This window comes from Peromyscus californicus, unplaced genomic scaffold (assembly GCF_007827085.1).
Source record: "Peromyscus californicus insignis strain IS unplaced genomic scaffold, ASM782708v3 Scaffold_18__1_contigs__length_77618521, whole genome shotgun sequence".
NCBI lineage: Eukaryota > Metazoa > Chordata > Mammalia > Rodentia > Cricetidae > Peromyscus > Peromyscus californicus.
In genome coordinates, this window is record NW_026294480.1 from 14,417,956 (window position 1) to 14,432,292 (window position 14,337).

Sequence of the window (14,337 nt, forward strand, 5' to 3'; positions counted from 1 at the left end):
GAAAGAATGTACAGGTAGTGGGGCTGAGCATGCATTTTAGCTGGTTATTACTGGCAGGGGTTGAGGAACCTCATTACTGCCAGATGTAGTCTTCTGAAAAGGATGCAATCACTGCTCTTTACCCCCTGAAACTGAGTCTGAGTGTGTTTCCATTCACCAAAGCAGTTCGTCAAAGGCCAAGGCCCTGGTGAATCTCCTGATTCATAATACCATTGCTTTTACTTTTGTTAAAAATGGAGCTAAGGCTTCAACCCTCTGCTGCTGCACGCTTTGCTCCATGTTCCTCTGGAGGTGTCCTTAGGATAAATATGTGACTCCAGTTCCTGTGAGGTAAAAATACGAGAGAGGATTGGGTGTGGAGCAGAAGATCTTCCAAAGACAGCATCTGGAGAGGTAGAGACTTGGTGTCTCTCAAAATGAGCAGCTCTTTCCCACTCTGCTCTTTTTTTTTTTTTTTTTTTTTTTTGGTTTTTCGAGACAGGGTTTCTCTGTGTAGCTTTGGTCCTTTCCTGGAACTCACTTGGTAGCCCAGGCTGGCCTCGAACTCACAGAGATCCGCCTGGCTCTGCCTCCTGAGTGCTGGGATTAAAGGCGTGCGCCACCACCGCCCAGCTCCACTCTGCTCTCTTGATGGCATTCTCACATGTTAATTTTCACGTGAGAATCAAGGATCTGTGCTTCAGGTGACTGTGACTTTGCCTTGCTCTTCTCAAAGCAAGGCCCATGGCTTTAACGGCCACAACTAGTCTTCAAGATTCTCGGCTTATATTCCAAACAAAATCTTACAAAATGCTGTTCTTTAAAAACTTATTTTTTTTTTATTGTCTTAGACATGGTCTTCTTTATCTCAGGCAGGCCACAAATGTGCCTGTACCCCCTGAGTGCTGGGATTGTAGGTATGGACCACCACACACAGGGCCTCTTGCAAGATTGAGGGCCTCCTGTAGAGATTAAGCAATCTCTACCACCTGAGTGAGCTGCCTTCTCAGCCCTAAAATGTTGCCCTTCTATGACTCTGTCAAAATGGTAATGCGTCCTTGTTTTTATTTTATGTAGCTTTTCTATTTTAGTAAATATAGAAATAACTTACCCTTTCAGTTAGAGAAAAAAAATCAATGGATAAGAATTTCTTGGATAATTCCTGAGTCTATTAGAGAGGCCATGGGTATTTAGAAATGAATTGAGTATTTTTTTTCCCTTAGAAAATAATTCCCTGGGTTTCTGAGCTCAATTAAAATCAAAACAGAAAATGTTTTCTTCCAAGGTGAGAGGTATTAACTGGAAAGAATACTGTTTGTGTGTTAAGCCCTTGGGCCTGTGGGAGGAAGGAAAGGGAACAGTCTTGGCAAAATTTTGGCCTTTATTTGTGCTGTAATATCTTAACATTTATTTCTTTGGAGGGATTTTTTTTTTAATGTTCTCTTCATAGAATTCAGTATGCTATCATCCCCCCCACCCCCGAAGATCAACCTGGTTATATGAGATCATCCCCCTCTGCCCAGTTTCCTATATTTCATGCTCCTGGGACAGAGGAGCCTGTGGTTAGGAATGGAAGAGCCATCAGATGCATTGAGGAAGCTCTACTGCTGAGATGGTTCTGCTCACCTCTAGCAAATGCGTGAGAGGAAGTTTCGTAGTTCATATAATATGCATCTATATGTGGCTCCGCTTTCAGAGTTAGTGTCCTGCGAAACACCAGGGCCCCGCTTTGGAAACACGAGGGTTCTGTGTGCATGGGTCACGCTTCCTGAGGCTCTGCGGACAATGTCTTCTCTATGGACTGTTCTGGAAGATGTGCTGGAGGAAGCGGCGGTAGAATGATGATAGTGCCTACACTCCCAAGAGTTGACTTGTGTTTCACAAGTGTATTTTATATGCAGGAAACAGATTTCTTAGTTCCTCTTAAATTATTGAAAACTGAACTTACATATTTAAATTGTTCTCATGGGATGTAGAGTGGGTAAAGGAAATTGTTTTAATCTTGCTCTCTGGGTTCTACCTCTGCTTCCTTACCTTGGCTTAACATTTTAACACAACCTTAAGCTGAATGACGTGTTAACTTGTGGGGGTGTGGTAGCCATCCTTCTGCTTAAGCTGGTTTTGAAAGGACATGTTTGGCATGGCACGGACGGGATCCATGCTTCGGCACATCCCTTCCCCTGGCAGAGGGTGAGTCGTGCTGAGCAGGACCGTGGATGGTGGGAGGTGACACACTGCAAGTAGGGAAAGGGGGAACGTGTCTTTTATAAATGACGGCGGCGGCACTGTTGATAGCTCCATGCCATGGGAACTAACGAAACCTGAATTTTCTGACAGCTATGACTCCCTCTGCGATGTGTTCAGGGGGAACTCCCATTCTGACTCGCCTCCAAGCCGACACGCTATTAAAATATCTCCTCGATGTCATCGAGATCCCTAAAAAGTCCTGTTCTTTGGCAAATATTTGGTAAAGATCATCCTTGGTAAAGATCATGTTTCATAAAGCTTTATTCTTTTAACTTTTTTGATAGTCTAAAATGACCGTTTTCTTAGTCTAGTTTTTAACAAGTGTCATAAATATTGACACAGTGTCAGAGACATTTTATCATAGTGGATGTCAGTTCAATTTTTTAAGGAATAAAATGGCCTTAGATTTATGATCACAGGCACATAGAACTTTATAATGTCATACTTTTATTCTAAAGAGCATTTAATATACTACTGTAAACATTCATACTCCCTCCCACTCCATGCCAAAATTGAATAAACTTTCAATATCATTACTTTTCTGGTCAAGGAATTTGAGACCCAGATTCATGCAAGTTTTCAACAATTAAGTCTTGCCACTTTTAGCAAACTTCATACTGAATGTCACAGGTCTTAAAGAAAAAAATTTTAGAGTTTATTATTTTTTTCCCTAAAAGTTGTTTTGTGATTGACCATTCCAACTTAATCTTTCAGGATGGAAAAACAAATTTTAATTTAATTGGCTGCACTGATAGACTGGCTTATTTCAAGATAAAAAAAAAATGTGAGCTCAGGAATGTTCAGGAGGAGCTGATGTTTTCAGCACCCAAATCACACTGTAGTTGTTGAGAACGAGGGTGGTTTTGTGGACTTCTGTGATAATTGCACAGAGCTGACTGGGGCCTGCTGTGTCCTGGGGATTATACACAAAATAAGCACAACTTATGTAATGTGAACAGCTAAGGGATATGTATTCCTGTTCTCTGACAGGCTTCCTGGAGAGGAAGCAATAAACACAAAAGCATTTCAGACCATCTCTGTAAGAGTGCCTTGATTATAAGTTCCGAATTATTTGTCACCTTTAATCTCCCAGAGTTTCAAATAAACATAAAAGATAAATATTTATGCACCTATTCAAATTTTGCATAGCTGTAGAATTTCCAAATGTAAACTCTCAGGATCAAGAACCAATTTATCATTAAGGTTTGCTGTAGTACCGATTTAAAAAAAAATCACATTTCTCTTCCCTATGAAATTGAAATTAGTAGTAAATAATTTTTCCCCTATAAGATATACCTGTCAATGCCTGAAATCCTAATACTTGGTTTAGAGGAAGAACTGAAGCATAGTTTTTTTAAGGATATTTATTGCTTTTTTTCCATTACTTTTTAGGGCAAAATAAATCACCATACCTGATCTTTCTGGCTAGGAAGCTGTTCCTTTATGTGCCTCCTTGGGTGTAAAGAAGTTAAAGAAACATGGCTGTAGATGTGTCATGAAAGGAGCTGGGGAGGTCATTGAGTCAGCTCCTAGGACCTGAGCTCCATCTCTTAAAAAAGCCAGGCATGGTGGCGTGTGTTTGTAATTCCCGCACCGGGGAGCTAGGAGAATCCTGGGCTTCCATTTGCCGGTCTAGGCAAATTGGCAAGTTCCAGGCCTGTGAGAGACTATTTCAGGGAAACAGAAGTGACCGTGCCTGGGGAATAATTGTTGGCTGTTGACTAGTTACTTTTCTATTGCTGTGATAATACACTACGGCGAATTTAGCTTATGAAATTTAATTTGGGGCTTATGATTCCAGAGTGTTAGAGTTTCTCATGGCAGGGAGCATGGCAGCAGGCAGGCAGGCAGGAAGGCAGGTAGGCAGGCAGGCAGGAAGGCAGGCAGACAGACAGGCAGGCAGGCAGGAAGGCAGGAAGGCAGGTAGGCAGGAAGGCAGGTAGGCAGGCAGGCAGGCAGGCAGACAGGAAGGCAGGCAGGCAGACAGACAGGCAAACAGGCAGTCAGGCAGGCAGGAAGGCAGGAAGGCAGGCAGGAAGGCAGGAAGGCAGGCAGGCAGACAGGCAAACAGGCAGGCAGGAAGGCAGGAAGGCAGGCGGCAGGCAGGCAGGAAGAAAGGCAGCAGGCAGGAAGGCAGGCAGGCAGGAAGGAAGGCAGCAGGCAGGAAGGCAGGCGGCAGGCAGGCAGGAAGAAAGGCAGCAGGCAGGAAGGTAGGCAGGCAGGAAGAAAGGCAGCAGGCAGGAAGGCAGGCAGGCAGGAAGAAAGGCAGCAGGCAGGAAGGCAGGCAGGCAGGAAGGAAGGCAGCAGGCAGGAAGGAAGGCAGACAGGCAGGCAGGAAGGTGGGCAGGAAGGCAGGCAGGCAGGCAGGCAGGCAGGCAGGCAGACAGGCAAACAGGCAGGCAGGAAGGCAGGAAGGCAGGCGGCAGGCAGGCAGGAAGAAAGGCAGCAGGCAGGAAGGCAGGCAGGCAGGAAGAAAGGCAGGAAGGCAGGCAGGAAGGAAGGAAGGCAGCAGGCAGGAAGGAAGGCAGACAGGCAGGCAGGAAGGTGGGCCCGAAGGCAGCAGGTAGGGCACTGGAGCAGTAGCTGGGAGTTTGCATCTTGATCCACAAGCAGGAAACAGAGAAAGAGAACTAACTGGGAATGGCTGGTCTTTTGAAACCTCAAAGTTGGCCCCCAATGACACACCTCTTCCAACAAGGCCACGCCTCCCAATCCTTCCCAAACAGTTCCCCCAACTGGGGACTAAGCATTCAAACATAGGAGCCCATGGTGGCCATTCTCATTCAAAACACCACAGTTGTGATCCGCAACCACTGCTGACTCCCTGTACCTCTCTTGCACCTCTCTCTTTTTTCTTGCTCCTCACTCCAGGTCACTTGCTAATGCTGCTAGCTGATGGAGTGGTACTTTCTCTTTTTGCAACAGAAAGCAGATCTTTCAAACATTTCTTCTGGAGTACTGGTTTGTATCCAAATGTGATGAATTAGATAGAGGCTGAGTTTCTAAAGAGAGGAAAGATAGAATTAGGAGATAGTCATGGGAGATTTAGAATATAGCATATGTTAGTGCCTTAAACATAATGAAGTACTACTTCACTTTTTGATAGTCAAGAATTCATGTGTAGAAAATCACCAAAAAAAAAAGATATTTCCCATGTTATTTCCTCTCATAAACATCTTACCTTTGACTTGTAAGCCAAAATAAAATAGAGACTTTTTTTCTTTATCCTTTATATATAAATTTGAAGCAATTGATGGCCTTTAACTAAAGAATGTAGATTCTTTTCCATCCCAATGTGAAAAATGGAATTTCTTGTTTCCTTGAAATAACTGATGGAAAGGTGTTGAGAACACAGTAGAAAGTGAAATGATCCTTCGTTTGTGACCACTCAGAACTAGTTCATATTCAGAGGAATGGATTCACAATGCAAATATAGGGTTTTGTTTTTTGTTTTTTGTTTTTTTTGTTTTTTTTTAGAACAAGGCCTTGCCATGTAACCCAGCCTTGCAGGTGCTAGGATTACAGACCTACTATGCTCAGCTTCTAACTTACGGTTTTACAAGTCTTTGTCTAAAACAGATTTCTCAGTATAATGGATTATTGTTGTGTTTAGAAAGACTTGTTTCATCATGAAAAGTATATATGTCTAAAGTATTCTGAGTGGAGAGGTAGACGGATGCTGATGTCAGCCATTCTTCTGGGCAAACTTCTCCTGCACATCTATCTGTAAGGACAGCAGGAGCTTGATTGGAGCATACATATCAAACATCTTTCGGGTGTTTGCTTTTTAAACAGTGTTTTAATCACAGCGTTTCTAATGGCTATGGTTCACCTATGGAGAACCTAATTTTTGCGATTCTGTTCAGGTTTGTAAGTACAGAATTCTCTGGGAATTGTAAAATGATGCATTGGGCAAGATTTCGGCAGACCCGTGAAACGTCAGACATTGTGCTGTTACCTCATTTTAAATGCCCACGAAATTGGCATTTATTATTTTACAGGAAATGGAGAGACAACAGGGTTTGTTAGCTTGCTCAGAGAATTCAAGGCAGGTGTACTTTGGAGGTGGGATTCATGGCTCAACCATGGCCTAATGTCCAAACATCACTGTTTATCCTAGTGAACCCGGCCCTCTTTCTCCCTCTGCTATTTAATGCTAGTTATGTTTTTTTTTTTTTTAATGTGTATTTCAAACTGTGATTCTGTCATTTTGGCTCTTGTGGCAGAGAGCGTTCTTGCCCTTTTACAAGAAAATGTCGAAGGTGCTTCGTGTGGAGGTGTCATAGGCGAGGTGGCCTCCAGTGTTTGCCCTCATATGAACACATCCATCTCCAGTCCGTGCATTTGGCATCTGCCCATGCTTTCCCACAGTGGCATGTGTTGCTAGTGGACATCCTAACTGTGAGAAAATGCTAAGGCAAGCTTGATGCTCTCGATGCCATTTTGGATTAGGTTTAAGTAACTTCCAAGACATTACTCATTGACTCAAGATACCTATTTCTCCCCGACCATGCCACCTTTCTCTTGTAGGTATGTGTATAGTATATGTGCAAATGTGTGTGTGCAAATGTTTGCTTGTCTGTGTAAAGGCCCAAGGTTGATGTCCAGAGTCTTTCCGGATAGTCTTACTCTCTACTCATCAAGACAGGTTCTCTCAATGGCACCCATAGCTAATTGATAAGGCCAGGCTAGCTATTTTGCTCAAGGCATCCCTGGTCTCTACCTTCCTAGTGCTAGAATTACAGGTATTTAGTGGGTTGTGGGTCCAAACTCCAATCCCTACAAGCAGCAAGCACCTTTAAGCTGCCAAGTCATCTCTCCATCCTTGTAGCTATTTTTACTTTTCTAAAACTCAAGTGTTCTGACTTTCTATACTAAATTATTTCTCTCAAAAAGAGAAGTCTTAAGAAGGAGAGGACTCATTCAACTCCATGCCCATGCTCCTTGCTTGCTCTTATGTCTTAGGGATCTAGTAGAAGAGCTTTGCTAGTAAGTAGGAGGAGGAGAGGTTTAGGCTAGAGAGTGCCTGGGAAGTTTCTTCTGTATCCTATGTCCTCTGAACGTGTTGAGCGCTGGGCCATTCTGGGAGGTCTTGCCTCAGAATCCAGGAAGGTAACATTCCTGGGTTTAGAGCTCCGCTTCTTAGTGGGTAGAGTTTCTCCATCACCTGCCAGGTGGTGCTTCTCGCTCCAACACATTCTTTTTGGCTTTGACCTTTGTTTTATCGCACAGCCTCATGAACTCAGCTAGTTAGAATTTCCTTTTCAGTAAAAGGAGGATGCTAATGGCACACCATTGTATGTCTTGATGCTCTTGAGGAGGTTAAAGATTTAGATAAATTGTTTAGGATTAGGGCCGTCCCTGACACCCTAGATTTTAATTTGTAACTTTAATTTACCCCTCTGCATGCTGGGGAGGTGTTCACTCATATTCTTGTGGGAAATAACCAGACAACTGCTTTCCCGGGACTCTCCTGCATTTCCTAAGCCTCCCCCTGGAGCTCTGCTGTATTTCGTACAGGTAAATCAGCTGAAAGCCCGGGGTGTTTGTGTTTAAAAAATCGACATTATTGAGACACATTCTCTTACAACTTGATTGTGTGTTTGTTCAATTTCTACCAGGAAAAGAGTCACAGCTGGGCTTAAGACAAAGAATAGAATGTGGCTTTCATTGTGCTTCAGAAAACCAATTTTAGTATCCTAGATTTTAGGTTTGTAAACCAACAGGACTTTAAACCTCTGGGGATTGCTATATAGAATTTCATACTGTGGGTGTCAGAACCCAGAGCTCCATTCTTTGTTCACAGTGAAACTACATTTACTCTTTGCTTCACAGGCTGTAATTCCTAGGTCGGTGTATGGCTTTCTGTTATACACTTGGGAGAAGAATCTAAAGGTGGACTGTCAGGTTTCCTATTTCCTAATTCAACCGAATGCATCAAAATATAACCTGGAGTATAAGATAGGAGCTGAAGTCATGTGTAATATCAACAACTGGTAAACACATCTAAGAATTTGATGAAGGTGTTATAAATTACAATTTAACTTATTACTCAAGTTTATATTTTCATTTATTGCTTAGTGGTAAAATATTTTTAATTGTGGTTTCACCATATATTTGCTTTAACAGAAAGTTAAGTAAAATGGGACCAATTGCTTGAAGTGGCTTAGGACTCCAAGCCGTTCCTTCCCCTTTTAAGAAGCAGAGGAGCAGTTCTTGGATGACATGATAAAGACCTTTCTTGAAAATAGGAAGGATAATTTAGTCATCCTTGTGGGTTTTTTTTCTTTTTCCCTGTCTCCTCCAACTCTTAAAGTCAACCCAGACAGGAAATTAGCATAGAATGGTGAGACACATTTTGACTGAAGAATAGTACTCATCTAACACTCAACTTTCAAAGAAACGTGGGTTCTTTCACTATCATGAATGGTGATCACAGGAGGTGTAGTGAAGAAAAAGCACATTCTCTGCTCTGAATGGATGATAGTAAGGGGTGGAGGAGAGCTGGGTGAGGAGAGCTCAGGGGCCTGCCCCAGCAGAACCAGGTGAGCTCACCAAGAGTTTCTGCTGTGTCCTGTGGCCTTGCACCATGCCTCTCCTCTGACCTACTCTTCTTGCGGGGACCAACAGGGCAGTGGAATGTTAGCGTTCAAAAGTTTTGCCATCTTTCATGAACGAAAAACAAAATTTCTCAAGAAAGCAACATCTCAGTGATTTCTCACAGGCATAGGATGCTCCAAAAACGTGCTTCCGGAAGCAGTAGGTGTCGACAGATTTCTGATGTGTGCTGTGCAGATTCTTCAGGAGTTATTTGTAAATTATGAGGTTGTTGTTAATTTTTTTTTTTTTAACCAGCTATACTGTAGTCCTAAAATGGCTGTCCCTGCCATTTTGTGCCGCCGTGTTCAATCCTGGATGTTTAAGACAGATATAAGGAGACAGATAAGAAACCAACACCATGCCACCCGACCTGTCCTCCCTTTTGGCAGCTGGGGCCCATTCAATCGATTCTTTGATCCCGTTAAGAGTCCCTCCACTTGCTGGCCTGCAGGCTTCGTGGCTGAGGCTTTCTTTTCTTTGTTGTTTTCGACGTGTTACTTCTAAGGGAGGCGGAATGCATGTGACATCCAGGCTGCTGGGTCCCCCACCCCTGTGCACTTAATTGCCTGAAGTCCTTGACTCCTCACTCTGCAGGGGGCCTCCTGCACCGTTCGCCTGCCTGGCTATAACGCCCCAATGTCCCCCCATTGTGTTTCCCTGCAGAACTCCAAGATGGGAGGCAAGCTGAGCAAGAAGAAGAAGGGCTACAATGTGAACGACGAGAAAGCCAAGGACAAGGACAAGAAGGCTGAAGGCGCGGGCACCGAGGAGGAGGGGACCCCGAAGGAGAGCGAGCCCCAGGCGGCCGCCGACGGCGCCGAGGTCAAAGAGAGCGCGGAGGAGAAGCCCAAGGACGCGGCCGCGGACGGCGAGGCCAAGGCGGAGGAGAAGGAGGGCGACAAGGCGGCGGCCAAGGAGGAGGCGCCCAAGGCCGAGCCCGAGAAGAGCGAGGGCGCCGCGGAGGAGCAGCCCGAGCCCGCGCCGGCGCCCGAGCAGGAGGCGGCCGCGCCCGGGCCCGCTGCGGGCGGCGAGGTCCCCAAGGCCGGCGGCGACACCACCACGGGCGCCGAGGGCACGGGCGCGCCCGACGGCGGCGCGGCCAAGGAGGAGGGCGAGGCCAAAAAGACTGAGGCTCCCGCCGGCCCCGAGACGAAAAGCGACGCCGCGGCCCCGGCTTCAGACTCTAAACCTAGCAGCGCCGCCGAGCCCGCGCCCTCGTCCAAGGAGACGCCCGCGGCGGCGGCGGCGGCGGCGGCGTCCGAGGCGCCCAGTTCCGCGGCCAAGGCCCCCGCGCCCGCCGCGCCCCCCGCCACCGCCACCGAGCCGCAGGCCGAGCCTGTGCCAGCCGCCAGCTCCGAGCAAAGCGTGGCCGTCAAAGAGTAACCGGGACAGCCTAGGCAGCAGAAGCGACCGCCACTTGCAAAACGACCTGTCTCACGCGCTCTCTCTCTGTCTCTCACTCTGTCCTCTCTCTGTCTCTCTCTCTCTCTCTCTCTCTTTCTCTCCTATACTAACTTGTTTCAAATTGGAAGTAAGGATATGTATTGCCCAAGGGATTAAAAAAGAAAAAGAAAATTAAAAAAAAAAAAAGAAGAAGAAGAAAAAGAGGATGTGTCCCATCAGGGGAGGGAGGGGGTGGGGAGAATCCAAATAGTATTTTTGTGGGGAAATATCTAATATACCTTCAGTCAACTTGACCAGTCAGTCCTGGATTTTAGAGATCATTGTCTGAAAGTACATCATTTGGACCTGAAACCGCTGTCCCCTGGCGCTCCACCCCTAAAACCCCCCGGCATCTTTCCTGAGATGCTGTTGGGGAGGGAGGCGTTTGATTCTGCCCACAGGGCCAGTGCCAAGGCAATCAGATCTTTATGAAAGCAGTATTTTCTGTGTTTCCTTTTTAATTTACAGCCTTTCTTATTTTGTTATTTTTTTTAATGTTGTGGATGAATGCCAACTTTCAGACGGAACCCACTTAGCCTGTCCACATGTATCTCGATGCCAACCCTCCATTCTTCCTCTCCAGATATTTTTGGGAGTAACAAACATTCTCTCATCCTACTTAGCCTACCTAGATTTCTCATGACGAGTTAATGCATGTCCGTGGTTGGGTGCACCTGTAGTTCTGTTTATTGGTCAGTGGAAATGAAAAAAAAAAAAAAAGTCTGCCTTCATTGCAATTCCAGTTCTCTTCCATCTGTGTCACAGACACCAACATACCACCCATTGGAAAATGGAAAATAAAAAAAAATAATAAAAAATAAATAAAAATGTACAATGGATGCATTGAAATTATATGTAATTGTATAAATGGTGCAACAGTAATAAAGTTAAACAATTAAAAAGTAGCACAGACTGTTGGCTTTCGTTTCCTTTCCTTGTCCGTCATGGGTGTTCTTCTTTCCCGGGTGTGATCGAACAAAGGTGTGAAGCAGGATCCTAGACCATTATCTTTAAAAACAAAACAAACCACCACGAACAGTGGAGTCAATGTCAGTTCAGTCACCTCGTAAGGTGAACAGGTAAACGTTCTATGGGTTGACACCCAACAATGGTATGGATGTCATTATTAATACTTTATTAATAATTGATAATAGCGAATATTTTGAATGTAACATTCACTGACCATCAAGAGCTGTATCCTGAAGGCTGGGAAGAGTAACATGATCTTATAGAAAGATCCTATGTGTGTACATTGTGAAGCCATGGACCAGCCTCCTTGCCTGCCCCCTCCTTGATAGCAGAGCAAGGCGAGGGATCGGGAATGCCATTAGGTAATAGGATAACAGCCAAGACTTCATTGATGGAATAGTGGCCATCAGTGTGCCCAGGGTCCCCCTGTGCTGCATGTGGAAAAGAGGTTGGGGAACGGTGGCTTCTGTGCAGACTCGGCAGGCACGTCAGTTCTTGAGTGTAAGAAACAAAAAGTGATTGTCTCTTGGATGTCTGAGAGTAATTGGGGTATTTTCCAACCCAATCCTGGAGATGGCATTTAAAAAAGAAACCTAGCCACTACAAAAATTTCTCAGCCTTGAATCAGTGAAATGCCCAGGAAAATAAATAACAGTGTCATAGCTAGAGTGTCACTTGAAAGTTTGCTGTAGACTTCGTGGAGGCCATGAGATGTGCATGATGCTGTGGATATGAACCAGCCTGGCTCCATTCCTGTGGGCTACACAGAGAGGAAAGGGCTCCTCTCCAGATAGTGTCTGAGTGAGCATCTGGAATCAGTGCCACATCTGGAGAAACAGAAATGGTAAAGCTGGACTAGTCAATGTACTTTTCGAGTTCGAGCCATGCCCATGGTCATGTCTAGCTCCTGGGGTTCTTGTTTTTATAATGAAATACATTTGAACTCTTAATGCATGAAAGCACAGCACACATGAACTATGTAAAAACATTAACCGCCAGCCAACTGTTTTAGGTAAGAAAAATAACAGGGGAGTGTCCAGGGCATTACCAGTTGTCCTAAAATATATAAAATCAGGTGGGGGGAGGGTTCTGGTATTAGGGAGGTGACAGATTCAACAAGCTGTAGGAGACATTTATAAAACTGCAAACTGTCTTTAAAATTAAAAAGAACACTTATTTTTGAAAAATCAATTAAATTTATCAATGACTGCAAAGTAGTTATGAATATTAAATGGCATTCATTTATGGCAATAAAACATGCTTGGTGGAAGTAATATTTGACAGATTTACTTTCTCCTCCTACCATTTTAATTAAAATGTTCACAGGCTTTTGGATGAGAACAATCAGCTTGGGCTCTCAGGGTACTATTTATCATTCTTAGTTTCTGGAGAGGGTAAATGAAATAAGGAGACACACTTCACTTTATGTGTAGGGTTGAAGGATGTGGTACAAGATAATTCAGATCTGAGCTGCATCTATTCACTAATTTTCTCTTATTTTGTATATGACATTTAATTTTATCATTCTTCAAAAATGCTTGAAATTGTTTATTGGTGAAATTATTAAGGCCACTCTACGTAGTTAAAAGGGAGGTTTATTTTGTGGGGTAACTTACAAGTGAAGGGATAGGTAGGTTGCAGGGTCTGAGAAAGGTGTGGCGCAGTCCGGCAGTGTTCTCTGGAGAACTCTGCTCGGTCTACCTTCAGCGTCCTGGGTCCAGGAACCCAGAGAGCCGGCCCATCTGGATCTCAGGTCTTCAGGGTCCTCTCTCGGCCCCGCCTTGTAGGCGGGACAGTTACCGAAGCCTCAATGGGGGTTGGAACGTCTAGATCAAAGCTGGAGTGGCTGCCCACTCCAATTGTTGTATCAGCAGAAAGCCTAGAGCATGGGGATGAGTGGCTCCTCTGGGAAGGGAACAGTGTTGGGTACTCATATTAAACTGGAACTAACCTAAGTCATTTCCTCCTTAATCCCAGAAAGTGAAGGCCCATCAGTGCACATAGGCTGTGTTAAATCCCAACTGCCTGTGAACTTCAAATGTTTGCCTCATTAACTTGAGCATCAAAATCTTTTCTGAAGAATGAATGGCTCTAGGGCTCACATTCATTGGGTGCTTGTGTTATATCTTGCGGCGGGGTAAGGGGGTAGGGATGAACAGGAATCAAAGTGAATGTTTCCAAGGTTGCTGGGTTTGCTCTTCCTCTTTGGTGGTCCTACCCTATAGCTGATGTCGGGGATAGATGTAGGTAGGCCCACAAGAGCCGGGCTGTGCCATCCACCCTGGGATGGTCCAATGTGACCTCATGCCTGGAGGAGGTCACCTTTAGGCAACTTCCAGTCACTAAAGAAGGAAGAACTGGGAAACAAAGGCAGGGGCATCCTTCAGTTTCTTGGAGCCTCTTTTGCTTACTAGAGTCAAGACCTAGGCTGGGTAGACAGTAAGGACCCAGTTATCAACTACCTGACATGATCTAGACATTCTCTGGCTACCAAAGTTAGGCAAGCTATTTGGTTCTAGATACCCAGGTACCCAGAGTCTGCTTTCATCGAGCACCCTGGAACTTTAATCTCTGTTGAGTGAAATACCATGGCAAACTGGAACACAGGTTCCTTACTGAGACAGACAACACAGCAACTTAAGTTCATCACCCAAACTGGCCTTGAATGCAACATCAGTTTTATATTGTTCCTTTCTATATGTCAGAGTTTGATATATGGCAAATTACAGTTATTTCATTTATTAAGACATGCCTGCCCCTGCCTCCTAAATGATGGGGCTAAAGACATGTGCCACCAGGTCCAACTGGCAGGAGCTTTGCAGACACAGCTATGGTTTTGCATCATTTGAAATTGGCAGTATTTTTTTTTCTCTGCCAAGCAGTTGATATTTAAAGTATTTAGCAATGGAATAGCTCTTTCACTGGGCTGTCATTCTTTCCAAACCCTGTCTGCTCACAGAGAATTGAAAAGGGCAATCCAGAAGGTTTTCATGACAATTTGGTATGCCATTAGTTTTGAAATAAGCCATTTTTCATCATGAGATTATATGCTTTCTGACTTTTTAATGACAGAATTTTCAGTGGTATATGAAATCTCAG

The 14,337-nt window shown here is 44.6% G+C and overlaps 1 protein-coding gene across 1 annotated transcript in view; it reads left to right on the forward strand.

Annotated features, from left to right (window-relative positions):
* Positions 1-11,174, forward strand: part of Basp1 (brain abundant membrane attached signal protein 1) — a 55,856-nt gene extending 44,682 nt beyond the window's left edge. The window contains exon 2 of the mRNA XM_052743060.1: positions 9,490-11,174. Within this exon, the coding sequence (XP_052599020.1) occupies positions 9,499-10,209 (711 nt within the window). The 5' untranslated portion in view covers positions 9,490-9,498 and the 3' untranslated portion in view covers positions 10,210-11,174. The remainder of the gene's footprint in view (positions 1-9,489) is intronic.
* The last annotated feature ends 3,163 nt before the right edge of the window (positions 11,175-14,337 follow it).